General features: G+C 44.0%; 1 protein-coding gene across 5 annotated transcripts in view; it reads left to right on the top strand.

The window, feature by feature from the left end:
• Nucleotides 1-1,281: 1,281 nt before the first annotated feature.
• NUP93 (nucleoporin 93) overlaps nucleotides 1,282-17,672 on the top strand; it is a 127,814-nt gene continuing 111,423 nt past the window's right edge. The window contains exons 1-2 of one of the 5 annotated variants that reach the window (XM_038368047.2): nucleotides 1,282-1,614; nucleotides 14,521-14,740. In XM_038368047.2, coding sequence (XP_038223975.1) covers nucleotides 14,562-14,740 — 179 coding nt within the window. In that variant the 5' untranslated portion in view covers nucleotides 1,282-1,614; nucleotides 14,521-14,561. Of the gene's footprint in view, nucleotides 1,615-3,805; nucleotides 3,923-4,131; nucleotides 4,310-14,520; nucleotides 14,741-17,672 lie in introns of those variants that run through there. The other 4 variants (XM_038368045.2, XM_038368046.2, XM_038368048.2 and 1 more) reach the window with 4 other exon arrangements.

Genomic DNA, 17,672 nt, shown 5'->3' with positions numbered 1-17,672 from the left:
AACTGAAAGCAGCTTACAGAAGTGTTCCTGTCTTTGACAGTCAGATGCCCAACTCCCAATGGGGTCCAAACCCTAAATAAATCTGTTTTACCCTGTATAAAGCATATACAGGGTAAACTCATAAATTGTTTGCCCTCTATAACACTGATAGATATGCACAGCTGTTTGTCCCCCCAGGTATTAATGCATACTCAGGGTTAATTAATAAGTAAAAAGTGATTTTATTAAATACAGAAAGTAGGATTTAAGTGGTTCCAAGTAGTAACAGACAGAACAAAGTGAATTACCAAGCGAAATAAAATAAAACATGCAAGTCTAAGTCTAGTACAGTAATAAAAAACTCAATACAGATAAAATCTCACCCTTAGAGATGTTTCAATAAGTTTCTTTCACAGACCGGACACCTTTCTAGTCTGGACCCAATCCTTTCCCTGGTACAGCCCTTGTTCCAGCTCAGGTGGTAGCTAGGGGATTTCTCATGATGGCTGCCTCAGAGTTATATTTTATATTTCTAGTTTCAGATACAAGAGTGATACATTTATACAAATAGGATGACCACACTCAGTAGATTATAAGCTTTGTAATGATATTTTACAAGACACTTTCTGCATGAAGCATATTCCAGTTACATTATATTCACACTCATTAGCATATTTTAATAAAATCATATAGAGTATGTCATAAGAGCAATTACAGAATTGTTGCTTTGTATCATTATTGTAAAATTATACAAGTCACAACTATTTGTTAACTGAAACCATAATACTTCATTGTCTGCTGGTGGGGTGGGATCATATATAGTGGAGGGTTTTTGAAAACAGGTAACTTTACAAAAACGGGCGAACCCTAGGTCTGAAGGTCTGGTTACTGACTTTGCATCCAGAAGGCACGGTGACTGTGGGAATGCACGCAGTACCCACACATTAGGTCATCTCTGCCGACAGCCACAGAAGGGTGCAGTCATATCCCTGCCCTCAAGCAAAGTGCCCTTATGGGCCCCAATCCGCAAGGTGCATAGTGTCACCTGCAAAAGGTACTAAATTGCCTTCAACTCAAATGGGAGTCGAGGGCACTCAGTACCTTGCAGGATCAGGCTCAGGAGCTCAATGATTGACTAGCCCCTATGCTGGGATACAAGGAGGGAGACCTTTTGTACCCTCTCCCTCACTTTGCAAATATGTGCCTATTTAATCCATACTAAAGGCCTGGGGTCTTGCAGGAAACAGGAACTGTTAAAAACAAACCATAACTAACCAACCAACTAACCAAACCCCAACCTGGCAGCCTTTCATCCTAATCAAGCTGGTTGGAAGAACGCTTTTCTGCCCAAGGACAGGGCATCCCTGTACATTCCTTGTGTTTCCTGTAATCTTGCAAATCACCACTGTGCAATCTTTAAAGGACCGTAGAGAAAAGAAAGAAGATGGTGGGGGGAAAAAATCCTCCATCTCCTATCTCTATCCTAGACAGCTGGTATTTTGAACTAGGATGCTGGATCCAGTGTCCTTGAAGGCCAGTGTCTGATGCTGGCAGTATGAATGTCAGACACCAGACGATCACGCAGCTCCATGTCACCAGTGAGGCAGACAGCATGAAACAAATCCAGATGGCAAGGTAAGAAACTACTAGGCAGGAGGGAAGGAGAGCTGTTCTCTGGCTGTCTTTTAAATAATGTTGCTGATCTTTCAACAAAAGCACTTAAAAGCCTTCAAACGGGCAGCATTTTACCCCTTTACCCGCTGGCAGCAGCCAAAGCCAGGAAAATGAGAGAATCTGCTCCTAGAGGATTTGTTAGTGCTAGCAAGGAGTATAGTGCATATCTGGAGGGAGGAAGCAATCACTTTCTTCTGTTCTCTTGCGTGGCAATTTGATTTCTTTGTGATTTCACGTGGCACAAGAGAGCATCATTAACTCTCACACCATTAAATTAAGACAGTTAATATGCCTGGATGCTATAACCTTTAGATGCTTTTTTGTAATATGCTTTTAATCCCCACCCTTGTTTATTCCTTTCAGTGTGGATTTCAGTGCCAAAATCATTACACAGTAATCTGATATATTTGAATCTCCTAGCTGTATTCTAATGGAAGATGTTTACAGAGTAAATTCAGGATGGGGTTACGCTGGCAAAACCCTTTCCCTGAGATTGCAAATCGGCCAGGTTGTAGGGTCAGAAACAGATTTCAACCCTTGGGGGTTACATAAGGGGACCTGCACAGCCCGCAGAATGGGCAGCACTGGCTAGGAAGTGGGCGTGGCTAGGGCAGGGGACTAATTCAGTGATTCTCTCTGGGTAGCTTCAGCTAGAGCAGCTTCCTTAGACTCAGTCCTAGCTGTGAAACAAAGCTGCTCATCTCCCCAGCAGGAATCTGGAGCAATAGGGTAGTGATGGCACCACAACTAACCACCCTCTGAATAAAAAAGAAAAGAAGTACTTGTGGCACCTTAGAGACTAACAAATTTATTTGAGCATAAGCTTTCGTGAGCTACAGCTCACTTCATCTTATGCTCAAATAAATTTGTTAGTCTCTAAGGTGCCACAAGTACTCCTTTTCTTTTTTGCGAATACGGACCAACACGGCTGCTACTCTGACACCCTCCGAATGAATCCCTACTGGGATAATTTACATCTCCCTGCAGCAGCCCTAAGGAATGTGGCCCGAGAGCTGGAAAGTGTATAAATGGGCCATTTTTGTTAATCGTTGCCCCCATACCAAACTGAACACGAATAAGAACCGGGGACCAAATCCTTCTGCCAGTAGCGCAGGGAAGTGCAAATTGCACCTTGGTCCAGCCTCTCCCCATATAACCTGGGGGTGATTAATGCTGGTAGAAAGCAGATGTTTTCTGGTTTCAGAGTAGCAGCTGTGTTAGTCTGTATTCGCAAAAAGAAAAGGAGTACTTGTGGCACCTTAGAGACTAACAAATTTATTAGAGCATAAGCTTTCGTGAGCTACAGCTCACTTCATCGGATGCATTTGGTGGAAAAAAAAACAAATAGTGAGCTGTAGCTCACGAAAGCTTATGCTCTAATACATTTGTTAGTCTCTAAGGTGCCACAAGTCCTCCTTTTCTTGTTGTTTTCTGGGTCGTTCTCTCCTCTTCTTCTGTCAGCCTAGCTACCATTTCTCCGGGAGGTGGATTACCTACCCAACAGGAGGATGCCTCCTGTTGGCATAAGTAGTGCCTACAGCACAGCGTAGTGTGGTAATTGTAGCCAAGCCCTCACATGGGCATAGGTCAGGAGTAACGCCCTGGCAGTCACTGCCTCGCCCTGCTGTAAGAAGGGGAACCCTGCTCCTTGCCTGCCTAGTGCCTGCAGGCCGGGCTGTCAGGACTCTGCCCAGACAGGGACCCTGGGTCTGAACCTGCCTTTGTTTTCCGTTTAGTTCATTTCACCCCCTCTTGGGCCCTGCGGATTTGCCTTTCCCCGCTCAACCCGGCATGGTGAAGATGGAGCTCACAAGGGGCCGGCTGGTGCTGGGGGCGCGCCCCGGTGCTTCCCGCTGGGTGTTTGTACAGCGCCTGGCACCGCAGTGCGGAGGCAAGCCCAGACCGGTGGCGCCCCCCGCCCCCCGCCCGGGATCTGGTGCCCCGGGCTGCAGTTGGAGCAGGGACTAGGCCAGAGGCCTCCGCCTGCTGGGGGAGGTGGTGCCAGGCCCCCGAGGGGCGGGGAGAGCCCTCGCCAGGGGTCCCCACAGCCGGGGCTCAGCCCGGCGCCCCCCCGCACCCCTGCAGAGGCCTCCGGCCCCGCCCCCCCGGCGGCCCCGCCCGTGTCCCTCTCTACGCGTCTCAATAAAGTTTTGAGCGGAGGGCGGCGGCGCGGGGGCCGCTGGGGGGATCGGCGGCTCGTCCAATCAGCGGGCGCGGCGCGGAGGCCGCCGGCTCCTGGAGCGGGTCCCGCAGCGGAAGGAGGCGGCAGGTAGGAGCGGGCCTGGGCCGGGGCGCCTCGTGCTCCCCACCCCCTCCCCTCGGCAGGGGCCAGCGGGGGGGGGGAGAATCCCCCTCCCCCCGCCCACGCCTCGCGCAGGGTCCCCGCTTGACGCCCCTCCCCCCGCACGGCGCCCCCTGAGGTGGCCGCGGCGCAGCCCGGGGCGTCCCCTGGCGGCGAGGCCGGTGGTAGCGAGCCGGCCCCACGTGCGGAGCGGGCCTGGCGAGGGGCCCGCCGCTGGGCGAAGCCGGGTGCCCTTGGCTCAGGGGAGCGACTGTGCCCGGGGGAGGCAGCCGGGTCTAGTGGCTGGAGCCTCGCTCAGCCCTGCCTGGCTTTGGGTACGTTGCTTAACCCCTCCGTGCCTCAGTTTCCCCCCAGGTAAAATGGGGGGGGGGGACGACGACAGCGTTGTAACGTGCTTTGAGGTGGCCAGCGGGTAACTACAGCGTCTGTGCCAGATACCGTTAACCCACGGGCTTCTCTGGCGTGTCTTCCCCATCCCCACCACTAGCCCCGCTTGCCCCCCTGCATGCCCTGCCGAAGGAGGTGTTTGGCCAAGGAGGGTTGAGTTCTTCTGCTCTGTGGCATTAATCATTTTCTCTTGTCAGATGAATGAGCTTTAACATAGTCGGGCATGTGTCTAGTACCTTTCATCCTGGAAGATCCTCCCTGCTGAGATTTTTCAAAGGAGCCTAAGGAAGTTGAGCACCCAAATTCAGTGGGAGTCTGGTTCCAGAGTTCTCTAGGCTCCCTGGAGGTTCCTGCCCAAAGTGCTTTATGCATTTTTATGCTACACATAGATTCCTTCATCGGCTACTGACTGCAGCCCTCTCTGGGGTGGTTCATCATGGCACCTGCTTAATACCGTAGAGCAACGCTACGAAGCCACATAAGACAGGTTGTGAAGAAACAGTATTGCATCTAATTGAAACTCCATTTGGGAATTTAAGTAGGTAGAATCTGAGGTGGCACTGAGCATTCTGTCTCAGGGGCTTGGTTGGCTGGTTCTTGCCCACATGGGCAGGGTCACACTGATCACCATATGTGGGGGCGAGGGAAGGCATTTCCCCCCAGCTCAAATTGGCAGTGACTTGGATGGTTTTTTGCCTCTGTAGCTTGAGCCATTGGGTCACTTGTCAGGTTTATCTGGGTATATCTCATTTAATCATTTCCCTGCTATTATGTAGGCTTCGGGCATTAGTGCACTTGGGTCCCTGCTATTCTCTGCCTGGGGCACATAACAGTCTTGTCACCTGTGAGCTGGAATACTTTAATGTAATTTCGGTTGTTGGATTTAGTGTGCGGGGATGTGGGGGACGGCCTGCAATGGACAGCAGGTCCACCTAGATGATCTGGTGGTCCCTTCAGGCCTTGAACATTGACTCTAATAGTCTGAATTGAACTCCTCTTGTGAAAAGTGCTATGAGATCTTTAATGATCACAAATGCCTGAGATCTCTGTTTAAAATCTATTCTGAAACACTGTTGTCAGCCGTATATTTCCCTGTAAAACCATGTGAGAATATTTGGTTCATTACTGACTCGGAGGCAAGAGTGTATCCTGATGAACGTGTTGTTCTTTGGTGATATCACATCCAGTTACTGCCACATTCCATCATTGCCTTAACTTGTAAGCTCTGGTGAGAATGCAGTTTTCAGATCACGTGACATGATAGTTGCCAAGTAGCATTTTTAAATTTAGTGTGCTCTGTTAGAGAGACGTTTGGAACTTCATCGGAAATGCATCGGATGAAGTGAGCTGTAGCTCACGAAAGTTTATGCTCTAATAAATTTGTTAGTCTCTAAGGTGCCACAAGTACTCCTTTTCTTTTTGCAAATACAGACTAACACGGCTGCTACTCTGAAACCTGTCATTTGGAACAGTAGAAGTGGGATTGTGAACAGTATCTGGTAAATTGTACTTCAGCAAATGGTCATTTTGATGCCCACTGTGTACTGGGCAACTCTCTTTGGATGCCTAGAGTGAGGCCTGCAATAAAAACCTAAATGAAAGTAACCTCTCTGAAACATATCTAAGCTTCAGCTTTTTTTCAGGCAAAAGCAGGCTATAGTGATAAGTAGGGCCCTACCAAATTCATAGTCCCTTTTGATCAATTTCATAGCTGGAGGGTTTTAAAATTGATCAATTTCACATTTTCAGGTGTTTACGTTTGAAATTTCATGGTGTTGACTCCCAACCCAAAAGGTACCCAGAGGTGAGTCTAACCTCCCCCTTGTCCCCCTGCAGGGGAAGGACAAGTCCTGTCCCTTCCCAGCCCTGTGGGGACTCACAGCTGGATGGGGCGCTCCCAACAGCAAGGGGGAGATCAGATTTCATGGGAAAGGGCTTATTTCACAGTCCGTGACATGTTTTTCACGGTCATGAAATTGATAATCCTAGCGATAAGCAGAGTTGACCTTACAGCTTCAGGCTCTCCATGTGAGACATACCTGCCCAAATTGTGGCTTGTGGCCCCATATGGCTTGAGAGATGCTATTGTTTCCTACCAAAGATTTCCCACTTACTTCCCTTTTCTTTGGTTGGATGACCAATTAGTACAAGAAGGGTATGGGGAAAATAAATGCTACATGAAAAATATCCCAGGTACACTGTTTTTATGTAAAATTTAAATTTAAAAGAAATAATGTCATCGGTTTGTTTTGGTCTCCCTTATTTTTCTCTGTATCTTCTACTTCCTGCTTCTATTGTTTTCTTTCCATTGGGTTGGGATATGACCTTTCAACAGTTGGTTCTTCTTGGGCCACTAGCTTTGCTGAATCTTTCTAAGCAGGATCCTCTCCATGTTATAGCTCTGATCTTTACAGGGCTGCAGCACAGAGTGATAAGATGATTGTAACATTGTTTGGTCCTATCTACACAGGCAAGGCAAAAACTCTTATAGCAGGGTTTGGGTGCTCGTGTGTTAAAACATGAATTCCTGATGCAGTAAGAATTGCTGTGTAGACAGCTGCTAATGTGGAATGACGGGTGCCCAACATGGCATGACATTGTCCTCCCCTTATACCTGGGGGAGAAGAGGACAGAACTTTTAAGTCCCCTCCTTAGGCATGTTGTAGTTTTATAAATCACCCTGAGGCTTTGCTCTGTTGCAACTGGGCCTGCTTCCCTCCTGGTTCAGTCATCATGGTAGAAATACTCCTGCTGGAATTCTGCACCACTATGGAATGCAGAATTTATGCAGAATTAATGTTCCCTGTAGAATTTTATTTTTTTTCACACAGAATTTGTGATTTCTCCCCAGCGCTCCCACCTGTGCCTTTCACAGGTGGCTGGGGCTCCCGCTCTGAGCCTTGGGTGGCTGGGGCTGACAATGGGAGTGTGATTATATTGTGTTATTTTGACAAATAAAATATGCAGAATTTTAAAATGTGTGCAAAATTTTTAATTTTTGGTGCAGAATTCCCCCAGGAGTATAGAATATATGAGTTTCTACATCCTGAATTTCCAATAGAGGTAATGTCACAGTGGTTTCTAAATTTTCCTTGTAATACCCTCTGTCAGTTCAGAGAGTGGAGAGAATTTTTAGTTTGGTTTTCCTCCAAGGATTTTCAGAAACAAAATTAAATACTTGCTGTAATCATTTTTCCACGTAGCAAAGGTTAATGGTGGGGATGTCCCAATGACCTGTGCTAGGATCAGGTGCCATTTAATATATTTATTGAGGAATTGGGAAAGAGGGTGAATGATGAGGTTGCAACGTTGACAGATGACACAATTATTTAAGATAGCTAAGACTAGAGAAGTCTGTGAGGAACTTCAAAGTCAAATGGCAGATGAAAGTCAGTATTGACAAATGCAAGGTAATACACATGGAAAGGAATAATTTGAAATACTCTGACACGTTGCTGGGTCCTAAATTAAATAATGATGGGTAGAGTCGGATGCACGTATTTATCCTTTCTCATAATACAAGAACAAAGGAGCATTAAATGAAACTGAAAGGCAACACATTTAAAACTGATGGAAGGAGATTATTTTATGCAGAGCATAATTGACTTATGGAACTCATGGCTACAAGAGATCAATGAAACCAAGAGCTTAGTAGCAGTCATTAGAAAATTAGACTTTTATATGGATAAATGTATATCCACAGTTAAAATAGATAGTTTTTGGCGTAGATATTCTTAATTCTAACTAGTAAGTTTTAGAAACTGATAAAAAAGATATTCTTGCCCTCATTTGAAGCATTTGGCACTGACCACTGTTGGAGACAGGATATTGGACTAGATGGATCTAGTATGGACTGATGTAGTATGGCAGTTCCTAAATGACATTTATTTTTTATCTATCCTGTGGTATCTCACTTCATCCTGATGTGCTCAGTACTTGGAAGTGTTCTCAAACTGAATATCTGTCAAGCTTTTAATTCATGAGGGAGGGTACAGTTCCTTTGGCTGAAAATACCCAGCTGGTTTGTGGTTTTGGCAGACCATTTCCACTTGTACTATAATTTCAAGATGCTTTACTTTAAAACACATTTGGAATTCTGTTTAGTTTCAGGCTCTGACCCTGCAATTCATACTCTTGCAAAATGCTTGAGGCCTGCAGAATGGGGTTTTTACATATTGATCTTTTAGACTCTCCTCCAGCTTTCAAAAATATTTTTTCCCCAGCACCTATAATTTATCTGCTCAAGGAAAAACAAAAGGAAGCAGGGAAAACCATAATATGGATGTTTATATTGAAAACTGATTGTATATCAACATTTGCAAAGCATAAAAACAGACTGGTAATCAAAAATACTAAACAAGGTTATTTTTATGCCACAGACAACATACAGCTTGCAGCATTCATGTTCTAGGTTGTTTGTATGTAGAAATAGTAATATAAGAAATTCTGGTAGATGTTGAAAAATCTGGGCTTGTTTTTTTTGTTTGTTTTTTGTTTTTTACCCTCCTTCCCACCAACCAACTTGAAATATTTACCAGACACTTCCTATCCAGAGGCTAGCATAGAAGATAAAGGGGGTAGAGTGGGAAGCTCTGGCTGTGAGGATAAGGTATTAGAATTCCTGCCAAAATGCTGTCCCTGGATCCAGTCCAGAAGGTCCTTTCTACCCCCTCACTTGTACTTTCAGAGCCCTGGCTGCTGCAAGGGAAAGGGGACTCTGCAACTCTGCCCCATTCTCATCCTTGTGGTTTTTTATATCTTCTTTCCCCACATGATTATCTCTAGTTCCTAACTCTGCTGTTGCTGATAGCTTTCCTAGGAACAGCAGTGTGAAATTGACCTGATTTTTGTCTCTTTCTCCACTGCTTGGATTTTGAGTAGAAGGGCTGAAACTGACCCAGACATGTCGATTTCACATTGCTGAGCTCTCTGAGCCAGCAGTAGCTGGAACTGTCTTGTGGGAATGAGAGCAGCATTGGATTTATTCGTGTTCACATCATATTTGAAAGAATATCTTTGCTAGTTCTTTTTTTAAATAGAAGCATGAACTTTAATCAGAGTTTAAGGTCTTACAGTCCTCTGTTCTCCAATGAAAGTTTCTTGCAGTTCATAGCTGTGTGGGTGACTGTTTTTCAGACTCTGAGTTTTAATGTCCAACTTAAGAGTCGGGTACTTGTGTTTTATCTGTTACATTTATCTGTTTTCAGAATCTTTTCCAGTAATAAAGGAATTAACATTTTTGGCCCATATTACTCAAAGCTAATTAATTAGATGACATAAGCTTTCAGTATTTGAAAGATAACAGACACTGTTCACACATTTGAATATTTAAGCTTTAGATCTTTTTAAATCCAGTTCACTAAAATATTCAGTGTGGCTATATTTGGAATACAGTAATTACAACATTCTTCATAAGACAGTGTATCCATCTTCTTTAGTAGACTTCATTTTTTAATAGCAAACCATCATTGAAAATACTCTGTGTGGAGTTAACAAACCAGTCAGTCTCTTATGGGCTCCTTTTGGCTTAAATTCAGGCAACTAATACAATCTTCACAGTTTATTCTTGGTTTCAGAATGTTAGAGAAATGTTAAAATTTGTGTTTTATTGGACATGGAATAGTAGTTTAATGCAGCATCATCTATTGATAAGTTGTTTTCCAGAAGAGCTGTGCCTGTCCTGGCTTTTAGCCCAGGGTCAATCTGGCCTCACAGAAGTTAGTTTAATTTCTTCTCTCTGCATTTTCTTTCCCTTAGGTGTCAGTTGTTGTTCCTTCCCCAGCCAGACATGAAAATCTTCCATCATTTTGCTCCTCACTGTAGTAGCAGTTCCCATTTTGAACAGCAGCATTAAGAGTCAGACTGCAGTCTCTTGAATGCAGTAAATTCTGTCAGTGTAAAGACTACCTTCTTTGTGCTGCTGTTCTGTCTAACCATTTTAATGTTGTTTGGAAAAAAGCCATTTGCTGATCATTCTCTAGATGAGTAGTGAGTTGTCATTACCACAGATTTGTTATAACCACAGTTAGTGTAGTGTGTGTGGTTAAAATAACTCCTGTTTATTCCAGATTTACCTAAACCGAACTCTGTTTTCATAGAGTTTGTTGAAATGGTCCCATATCTGAAAATTTATGGAACAAACCCTGCATGGTGTTGACTCTGAGTCTATGGCTAAAAGTGCAGGTTTGGGAGCTGTTTTACATTGCACTGACTCTTCATGCTTTTGGTTTCAGTGCTGTCTGAGACGTTGGCTCCTGCTTATGCTGCTGGCTTTTTATCTAGGTAGTTAATGAAAAAGGGAAGTGGACCGGATCAAATCAGATCAAACTAAATTCTGTGCTATTCTTGCAGTCAGCGCCATACATGCTGCTCCCTCAGAAACTGACATTAGCAGTCTTAACTGTATGGGAGTGTGGTTATTCTGGTCACTGTCTGCTAACAGAGGCTGCTTCTGGCAGCCGAGCACAGGAGATCTCTGCTAAGGGAAACAGTTCACAAGTAAATGCTGAAAAAATGTCCTGTACTGCATTGCAGGGCATGAAATTGCCTTTCTTCCACTGGCCTGCTAATCTTTTCCAGCAAATCCAGTACAAACTATCCAGTCTGGTTTGTTGGCAGGCATAAACCTGATTGCCACCTCTACCCCAGCACAGTTCGGTAGCTAGCCAGCAGTTGGTGGAGAATGTTTACATGGGCCCTAATGTCTGGAGGCAGGCTATTAGTTTGTGTTGCGGTGTCTTTGCAAAATAATAGTATGAAATGTTCTTGGATTTTTTTTTAATTAACTGCATGTGTCTGAATCACAAAACATAATACTTTTAAGCAAACTCCTATCTAGATAGTGCTAAATAGTTCTCTTAGCACTGGTAACAGTGGTGCTTAGTCACAGTGATGAAACTGGATGCCTAGTGAATATAAAATCCATTCCATTAGAATTCTTGGATTTCTTTTCTACTACACTGTATGTCTTAAGCAGAGGATTTTTAAAATACATTTTTCAGAGCTAAAATATGTTGCCTTTTACTTGTGAACTCCCTCACTCTCTTCTTATCCTCCTTGTCAGTTCATGATGATTTCACCTTAGAGTGATGATGGATGGAAATCATGTGATTGCCAGGATGTACTGGATATATTCAACATCACAGGAGGTGGCTGCTTGTTTAGATGTACTTGGATGACTGTGCAAGAAGTAGCTTTTGGCCCTTCCCTCCTACCCTGTTGGAAGGCTCAGATGCTCCCTCTTTTTATGTGTGTGTTGCTTTGATCATTCCTCCCTCCTTCAAAAACTGCTTAATTGTGATCTGACTGTGCTAATCAAATATCTCTTGAACAACTGAAACTACAGTAAGAGAAATACAAATGCATCTGCTCAAGGGAGCATTTTGTAAGAAGTTCAGTTTCTTTTGGGGATGCTGAGTTGTTTAAACTGTAGGCATTTTCATTCTATAAAATAGTCCTGTTTTCACATTGGACTCATTTGCTGTTGTTCAAATAAGCAAGTAAAATTACTTCTCATTATTCGCTTGCAACATATTAGTGTTAAAGGATCACAGTTAGTGCCATAGACCTTAGTTTGTCTCCTCTGATCACTTATAAAGAAAGAAGGTGTGCTAATTTCTCGTCTGTTTAGGGACATTTTAAAATTCTGGATAAAGGAGATGTTTTGGAGAGAGGGGGACATTCAAAGGGGTTACACCAATGTTCAGATTTGGTTTAGGGAGGATCCCAGTTTGTGGACCCGTGCATTGAGGCTGATATGAGTGTAGGGCGTTTCTCCCCTATCTTCTCCTCTGTTTGAGTTCAGGAGTCAGCTGGATTTGTGGCTTCCATGTAAGGAGAATAATTCTTGGAAGTATGTGACCTTTATTTAGAGGACTTTTTTAAGATTGCAAAAAGAAAGTTGGTCTCTGCAAAGGTCAATATCCATGCTTTGAGAATTGGATCATGACCAAAGACAGATGTGGTGCCATTTTATTTGCCAGTGTCCTTTGTAAGGACACTCCTTTGTCTCACTTATATGTCTACACTGCAAAACTTTCCCCCTTCGCACCCCTTCTCCCCCCCCCAAAAAACACAACAACCCTGTGTTCCTAATTCAGGTTAGCTAACCCACATTAGCAGCAAATTTAGGTTAGAATAATAGTGATGACATGGCAGCTCTGCTTTTAACTCAGTTTAGGAGATCAAATTCAGCTCCAGCATAGGCTTACAATCAAGCTGCTAATCAAGTTAAGAACAGACCTTGTTTGTTTGTTTTTATGTTACAGTGTAGACATGCCCTTACTGAGAATAATTCAGAAATATTGGTTATTTTTGTTATTTGTTTTTGCTTACTTGGAATGCTGCAAGTAAGGGTAATGATGGGGTTGGGACTGGTGGTGGTGGTGGTGAATGGACTCAAGATTCCATTATTGTTTGTTTGTAGGATTCTGTCAAGATATATGAAATGTCTGGATGCTGTAGACGGGGTGGGGTGGAGGTCGATTCATTTAATTAAAAAAAAAAAGCAGCAAATGGGAACTAATTAGTCAGTTTCCAGAAGATTATTAAGATGCTGATTCTGCATTAGAGTGACTCCTTTTGTTTGTTGTACTACTTAGTCTAGTGCTGAATGTTTAGCGTTGGTTCACATCAGCATTTGTGCTGGTTCAGTTTCACTTTCAATATCCTCTGCAGGTAACATGGTCATCCTTGCACCAGCACTCTGCATTGGAAAATCTTGTTTACTGAATGCTGATCATTAAAAATAGTTTTAAAATAATACATCCTTCCTGTTCTGGGTCATCAGGCCTTCATGTAAGCGTGGCCAGATGTTCTCTGCTGGGAAAAACAAATCCATTAATTAGCTTCTGCTCTTCTCCTTTTTTTTTTTTTTTCCGCAGACTTCTAAGTTTATTGGTTGCATGGGAGGGTTAGGTGGATATTATTTATCATTGCTAATGAGTTAGACATGTAAATCCCTTGCATTAAATGAAAAATAAATCCCATTTACAGGAGATATCTGCAGAGCTACATCAAGTTACACCTTTATTATGCCTGTCCCAACTTCATCTTGGGTTGAAAACGGCTGTTCTGATATTTAATTCTTGCCAAACACATTAAATTTCAGGAAGTTGGAGCTCTTCTCTAGAGCAACCTTTGTCTTACATTTGGCCTGGGGGTACTCCCTGAGCAATCTGTGAATCAGAACAATATTCTGCTGCTTCAGTCTTGGTATCTTGCCTAGCCCTGTTCAGGGTGAGGCAAGATTCCATCTTTCCAGGCTTGCCAGGAGCTGAGGTCAAATTTTCCAGACTTAAGTGCCTAAAATTAAGAACTGAAATAAGTGGCCTGAATTTTCAGAGATGCTATACATGTGCAACTCCCATTAACTTGACTGTGAATTTAATGGATGTCTGAGCCTAATTTTAGGCACCCAAGTTTGTCGTTTGAACCCTTGTCTTTCATTAACATGAGTGTCCTTGCTGAAACTAGAAGAGGCCTTTCACACATCAGTCCCTATAAGTCTATATTCCCAGCCCTTTTTAGAAATCTGTTCTGAATTCAGATTTATGTGATGCCTTAGTGACCCCATCAGTTACAGCCTGTTTGTTATAGACACACTTTATACTGTCCACTTCCTCCAGATGATCCATTCTACCTTCAATGTATGTATGTAATTCTTATTAACACTAATGAAAGTTTCCCATGTGCACTGAGGGAAGACCATATACCCTTCACGATGGAACAGCCCGTTCATATTTCTTCCATCCATGGACTTAGTGATGCATGGCTTTATATCTTTTTCTGAAAGATTAAAATAGAAAAAGAAAATATATGCAGGTTGAAACACAAGTAGTTTAAACTCAAGACCGAATTAATACCTTCACTTGGGCAGTTGTACCTTCTGTTCACTTCCACCTCCATATATTTGAATTAACTATGGTACTCCACTAGACTTGTTTTAAGTACATAAACCTGCACTAATAACCTCATCTCTATTAGGCAACTGCCTGTCTTAAGAGACCACTTTAAAGTATCCTCAAGATTTACAGCAGTTTGGGGTGATCTGTAGTGTGATTATTCTGTACTCAACAACCAATTATTGCACCCTGAAAACAGGTGTTACTGGAATCAATGAGGGAACTTTTACTTGTTTTGTCAAGCAAGTCTCTCTCTCTCTCTCTCTCTCTCCTAAGGGGTTTCTGTGTGTGTCTTGTGTAGGAGACCGGCATTACACATGGACACTGAAGGATTTGGAGAACTTCTCCAGCAAGCAGAACAGCTTGCAGCTGAGACAGAGGGCATCTCTGAACTTCCTCATGTAGAACGCAACCTCCAGGAGATCCAACAGGCAGGAGAGCGTCTTCGATCTCGGACTCTGACCCGCACATCGCAGGAGACTGCCGATGTCAAGGCGTAAGTACTTGGGTTTTTGAGCTAGGAATGCCGAAAAAACAGCCTGTTAGCTTTTCAGGAGCTAACTTATTTAAAGATCTTGAAATGGAGCCATGAACAACTTTGGATAGAAGCTAGGGAGACTCCTGTGTTTGTAAAGATCTACACATACCTCCTACTTATGCTGTACAAATACTGCTTTCGATGGTGGTAATTTTGATAGGTATGATTGAGTCTCAGCAATGGTCTCTTATCTTTTATGTGCATCCATTTATAACATGTCACTTGATATCCCTCAGTCCTGCCCAAATCGCTTGTGTGTCTGCCTACCAGGAATCAAGACACAAAAAAAAGACTGTCAAAGTCCTGACTTTGTAAAGACCTGCTTCATGTTTAGTTTGCCTTAGGATTTCCCAGTTTTAAATCCAGCCCAGGCCTTCTGCAAAGGGACAGGCTGCATCTTAAATTTGGCTGTCTGATAAAAAGAATACAATTTGTCCCAGCATTTTTATACGAAGTCGAAATGAGTTACTAAAATCCTATCCCATGCCACCCCAGATGTTTGGCTACCTGTGATCACCCAAGGACAACCTGCTCTGAACTGCAAATTTAAATATAGTGTGGGAATATGGGCTTGTGGATCAAGTGTTGGATTGGGACTCTGGAGATCTGGATTCTGTTTCAGGTTCTGCAACCAACTCCCTGTGTGACCATGGGCAAGTCAGTTGATCTCTCTGAACCTCTGTAAAATTAGGATAATGACACTGCCCTGCATCACAAGGGAATTTGAGGATAAACAGGTTAATGTTTTTGTGAAGTGCTTAGGTATTATCATATAGGGTCCTGTCAGAAGACAGATTGGTTGTCTGACTGGCACCTCTGGCTTGAGGTTGAAAATGAAAACTGGTCTCAGTTCCCTTACTGATAGCACAGACTTTAGCTGTGCCTTCTAATGCAGTTTGGTGAGAGTGCACATGCAGTTAGCCATTTGCACTCTTCCTAACGTGGAGTTTGGGGGTAAACCGCTGAGTGTGGAGCTGGAGGAGAAATTTAACACAATCAACTGGATGGGCAAATAATTTAATTTCTTCTGCCACTAAGGCAGTAACTCAGAAGGAGTAAAACTTAGGTGGGAGGCTGGGGGTATTGTTCACGTCAGGTTAACTGTCGAGATCTGTGAGTGGACCCCAGATTTTTAAGTGCAAGTCAGTAACTTGTGCACTGGGAAGTAAGTAATTACTTTGGGTTTTGGCTGTCCTTAATTGACAGCTGATAGGATTTTTCCTAGTCTCCTTAAGAGAACACTCCATTCATGTTAAGAACTCTCTGTCCTTGCATTTCATATTTCTACACCGAAGTTCTCGGGCAGAAATGCATTCTGGAAAGTGCATTCTTGAATTTTTATTTAGACAGGACAAAGGGTCTCCATTACATACAGCAAGAGAAAACAACTTTTAATTTGGTTCATAGAATTGTAGGACTGGAAGGGACCTTGAGAGGTCATCTAGTCCAGTTCTTTGCTTTCATGGCAGGGCTAAGTATTATCTAGACCAGGGGTTCTCAGACTTCATTGCACTGCGACCCCCTTCTAACAACAAAAATTACTTCACGACCCCAGGAGAGGGGACCGAAGCCTGAGCCCACCCAAGCCCCACTGCCCTACATGGGGGGCCAAAGCCCGAGCCCCACCGCTCCGAGCAGGGGGCCAAAGCTGAAGCTCAAGGGCTTCAGCCCCAGATAGGGGCCTGCAACCTGTGTCTTGCTGCCCAGGGCTGCAAGCCCTCAAGCTTTGGCTTCGGCTCTGGGCAGCAGGGCTTAGGCTTCAGCCCTGGGTCCCAGCAAGTCTAAGCCAGCCCTGGCGACCCCATTCAAAGGGGGTTCGGCCCCACTTTGCGGTCCCGACCCACAGTTTGAGAACTGCTGCTCTAGACCATTGCTGGAAAGTGTTTGTGTAACCTGCTCTTATAAATCTCCAATGATAAAGATTCCACAACCTCCCTAGGTAATTTATTCCAGTGCTTAACCACCCTGATAGGAAGTTTTTCTTAATGTTCAATCTAAACCTCCCTTGCTGCAATTTAAGTCCATTGCTTCTTGTCCTACCCTCAGAGGTTAAGGAGAACAATTTTTCTCCCTCCTCCTTGTAACAACCTTTTATGTACTTGAAAACTGGTATCATGTCCCCTCTGTCTTCTCTTCTCCCGACTAAACAACCCTAATATTTTTCAATCTTCCCTCTTAGGTAGGGCCCTACCAATTTCAGGGCCTTAAAAAATGTGTCACGGAGTGTGAAATAAGCCCTTCCCTGTGAAATCTGATCTCCCCGGTGCTGCTGGGAGTGTCCCAGCCGCGGGCCTCTAACTGGGAGTCCCAGCCGTGCTGGGGCGGGACAGGACTTCTGTGCTGCCTTCAGAGTCCAGCAAGGGGAGCATCCGGAGGTGGATCTGATCCATCATTCCCCTCCCCCCTCCAAGAGCAGCCCTGAAGGGGAAGAGCAAGTCCTGTCCTCCCCAGCCTGGCTGGGACTAGCAGCTAGGAGCTTCAGAGCCCAGCTCTGAAGGCAGCACAGAAGTGAAGGTGGCAATCCCATGACTCCCCTACAACAGGTGTGTGACACCCCCCCAACCCTCTTTTGCGTTGGGACCCCCATAGTTACAACACTGTGAAATTTCAGATTTAAACATCTGAAACTGTGAAATTTACCAAATTTCAAATCCTAGGGCCAGAATGGATCCTGAATGTGGTAGGGCTCTACTCATAGGTCGTGTTTTCTAGACCTTTAATGGTTTTTGTTGCTTTTCTGTAGTCTTTCATCAATTTGTCCACATTTTTTTTGAAATGTGGTGCTCAGAACTGGACACAACACTCCAGTTGAGGCCTAATCAGTGCGGAATAGAACAGAAGAATTACTTCTTGTGTCTTGTTTACAACACTCCTGCTAATACATCCCAGA

The sequence above is a fragment of the Dermochelys coriacea genome, chromosome 12 (genome assembly GCF_009764565.3).
Source record: "Dermochelys coriacea isolate rDerCor1 chromosome 12, rDerCor1.pri.v4, whole genome shotgun sequence".
Taxonomy (NCBI): domain Eukaryota; kingdom Metazoa; phylum Chordata; order Testudines; family Dermochelyidae; genus Dermochelys; species Dermochelys coriacea.
This window is presented reverse-complemented; position numbering and strand designations above follow the sequence as displayed.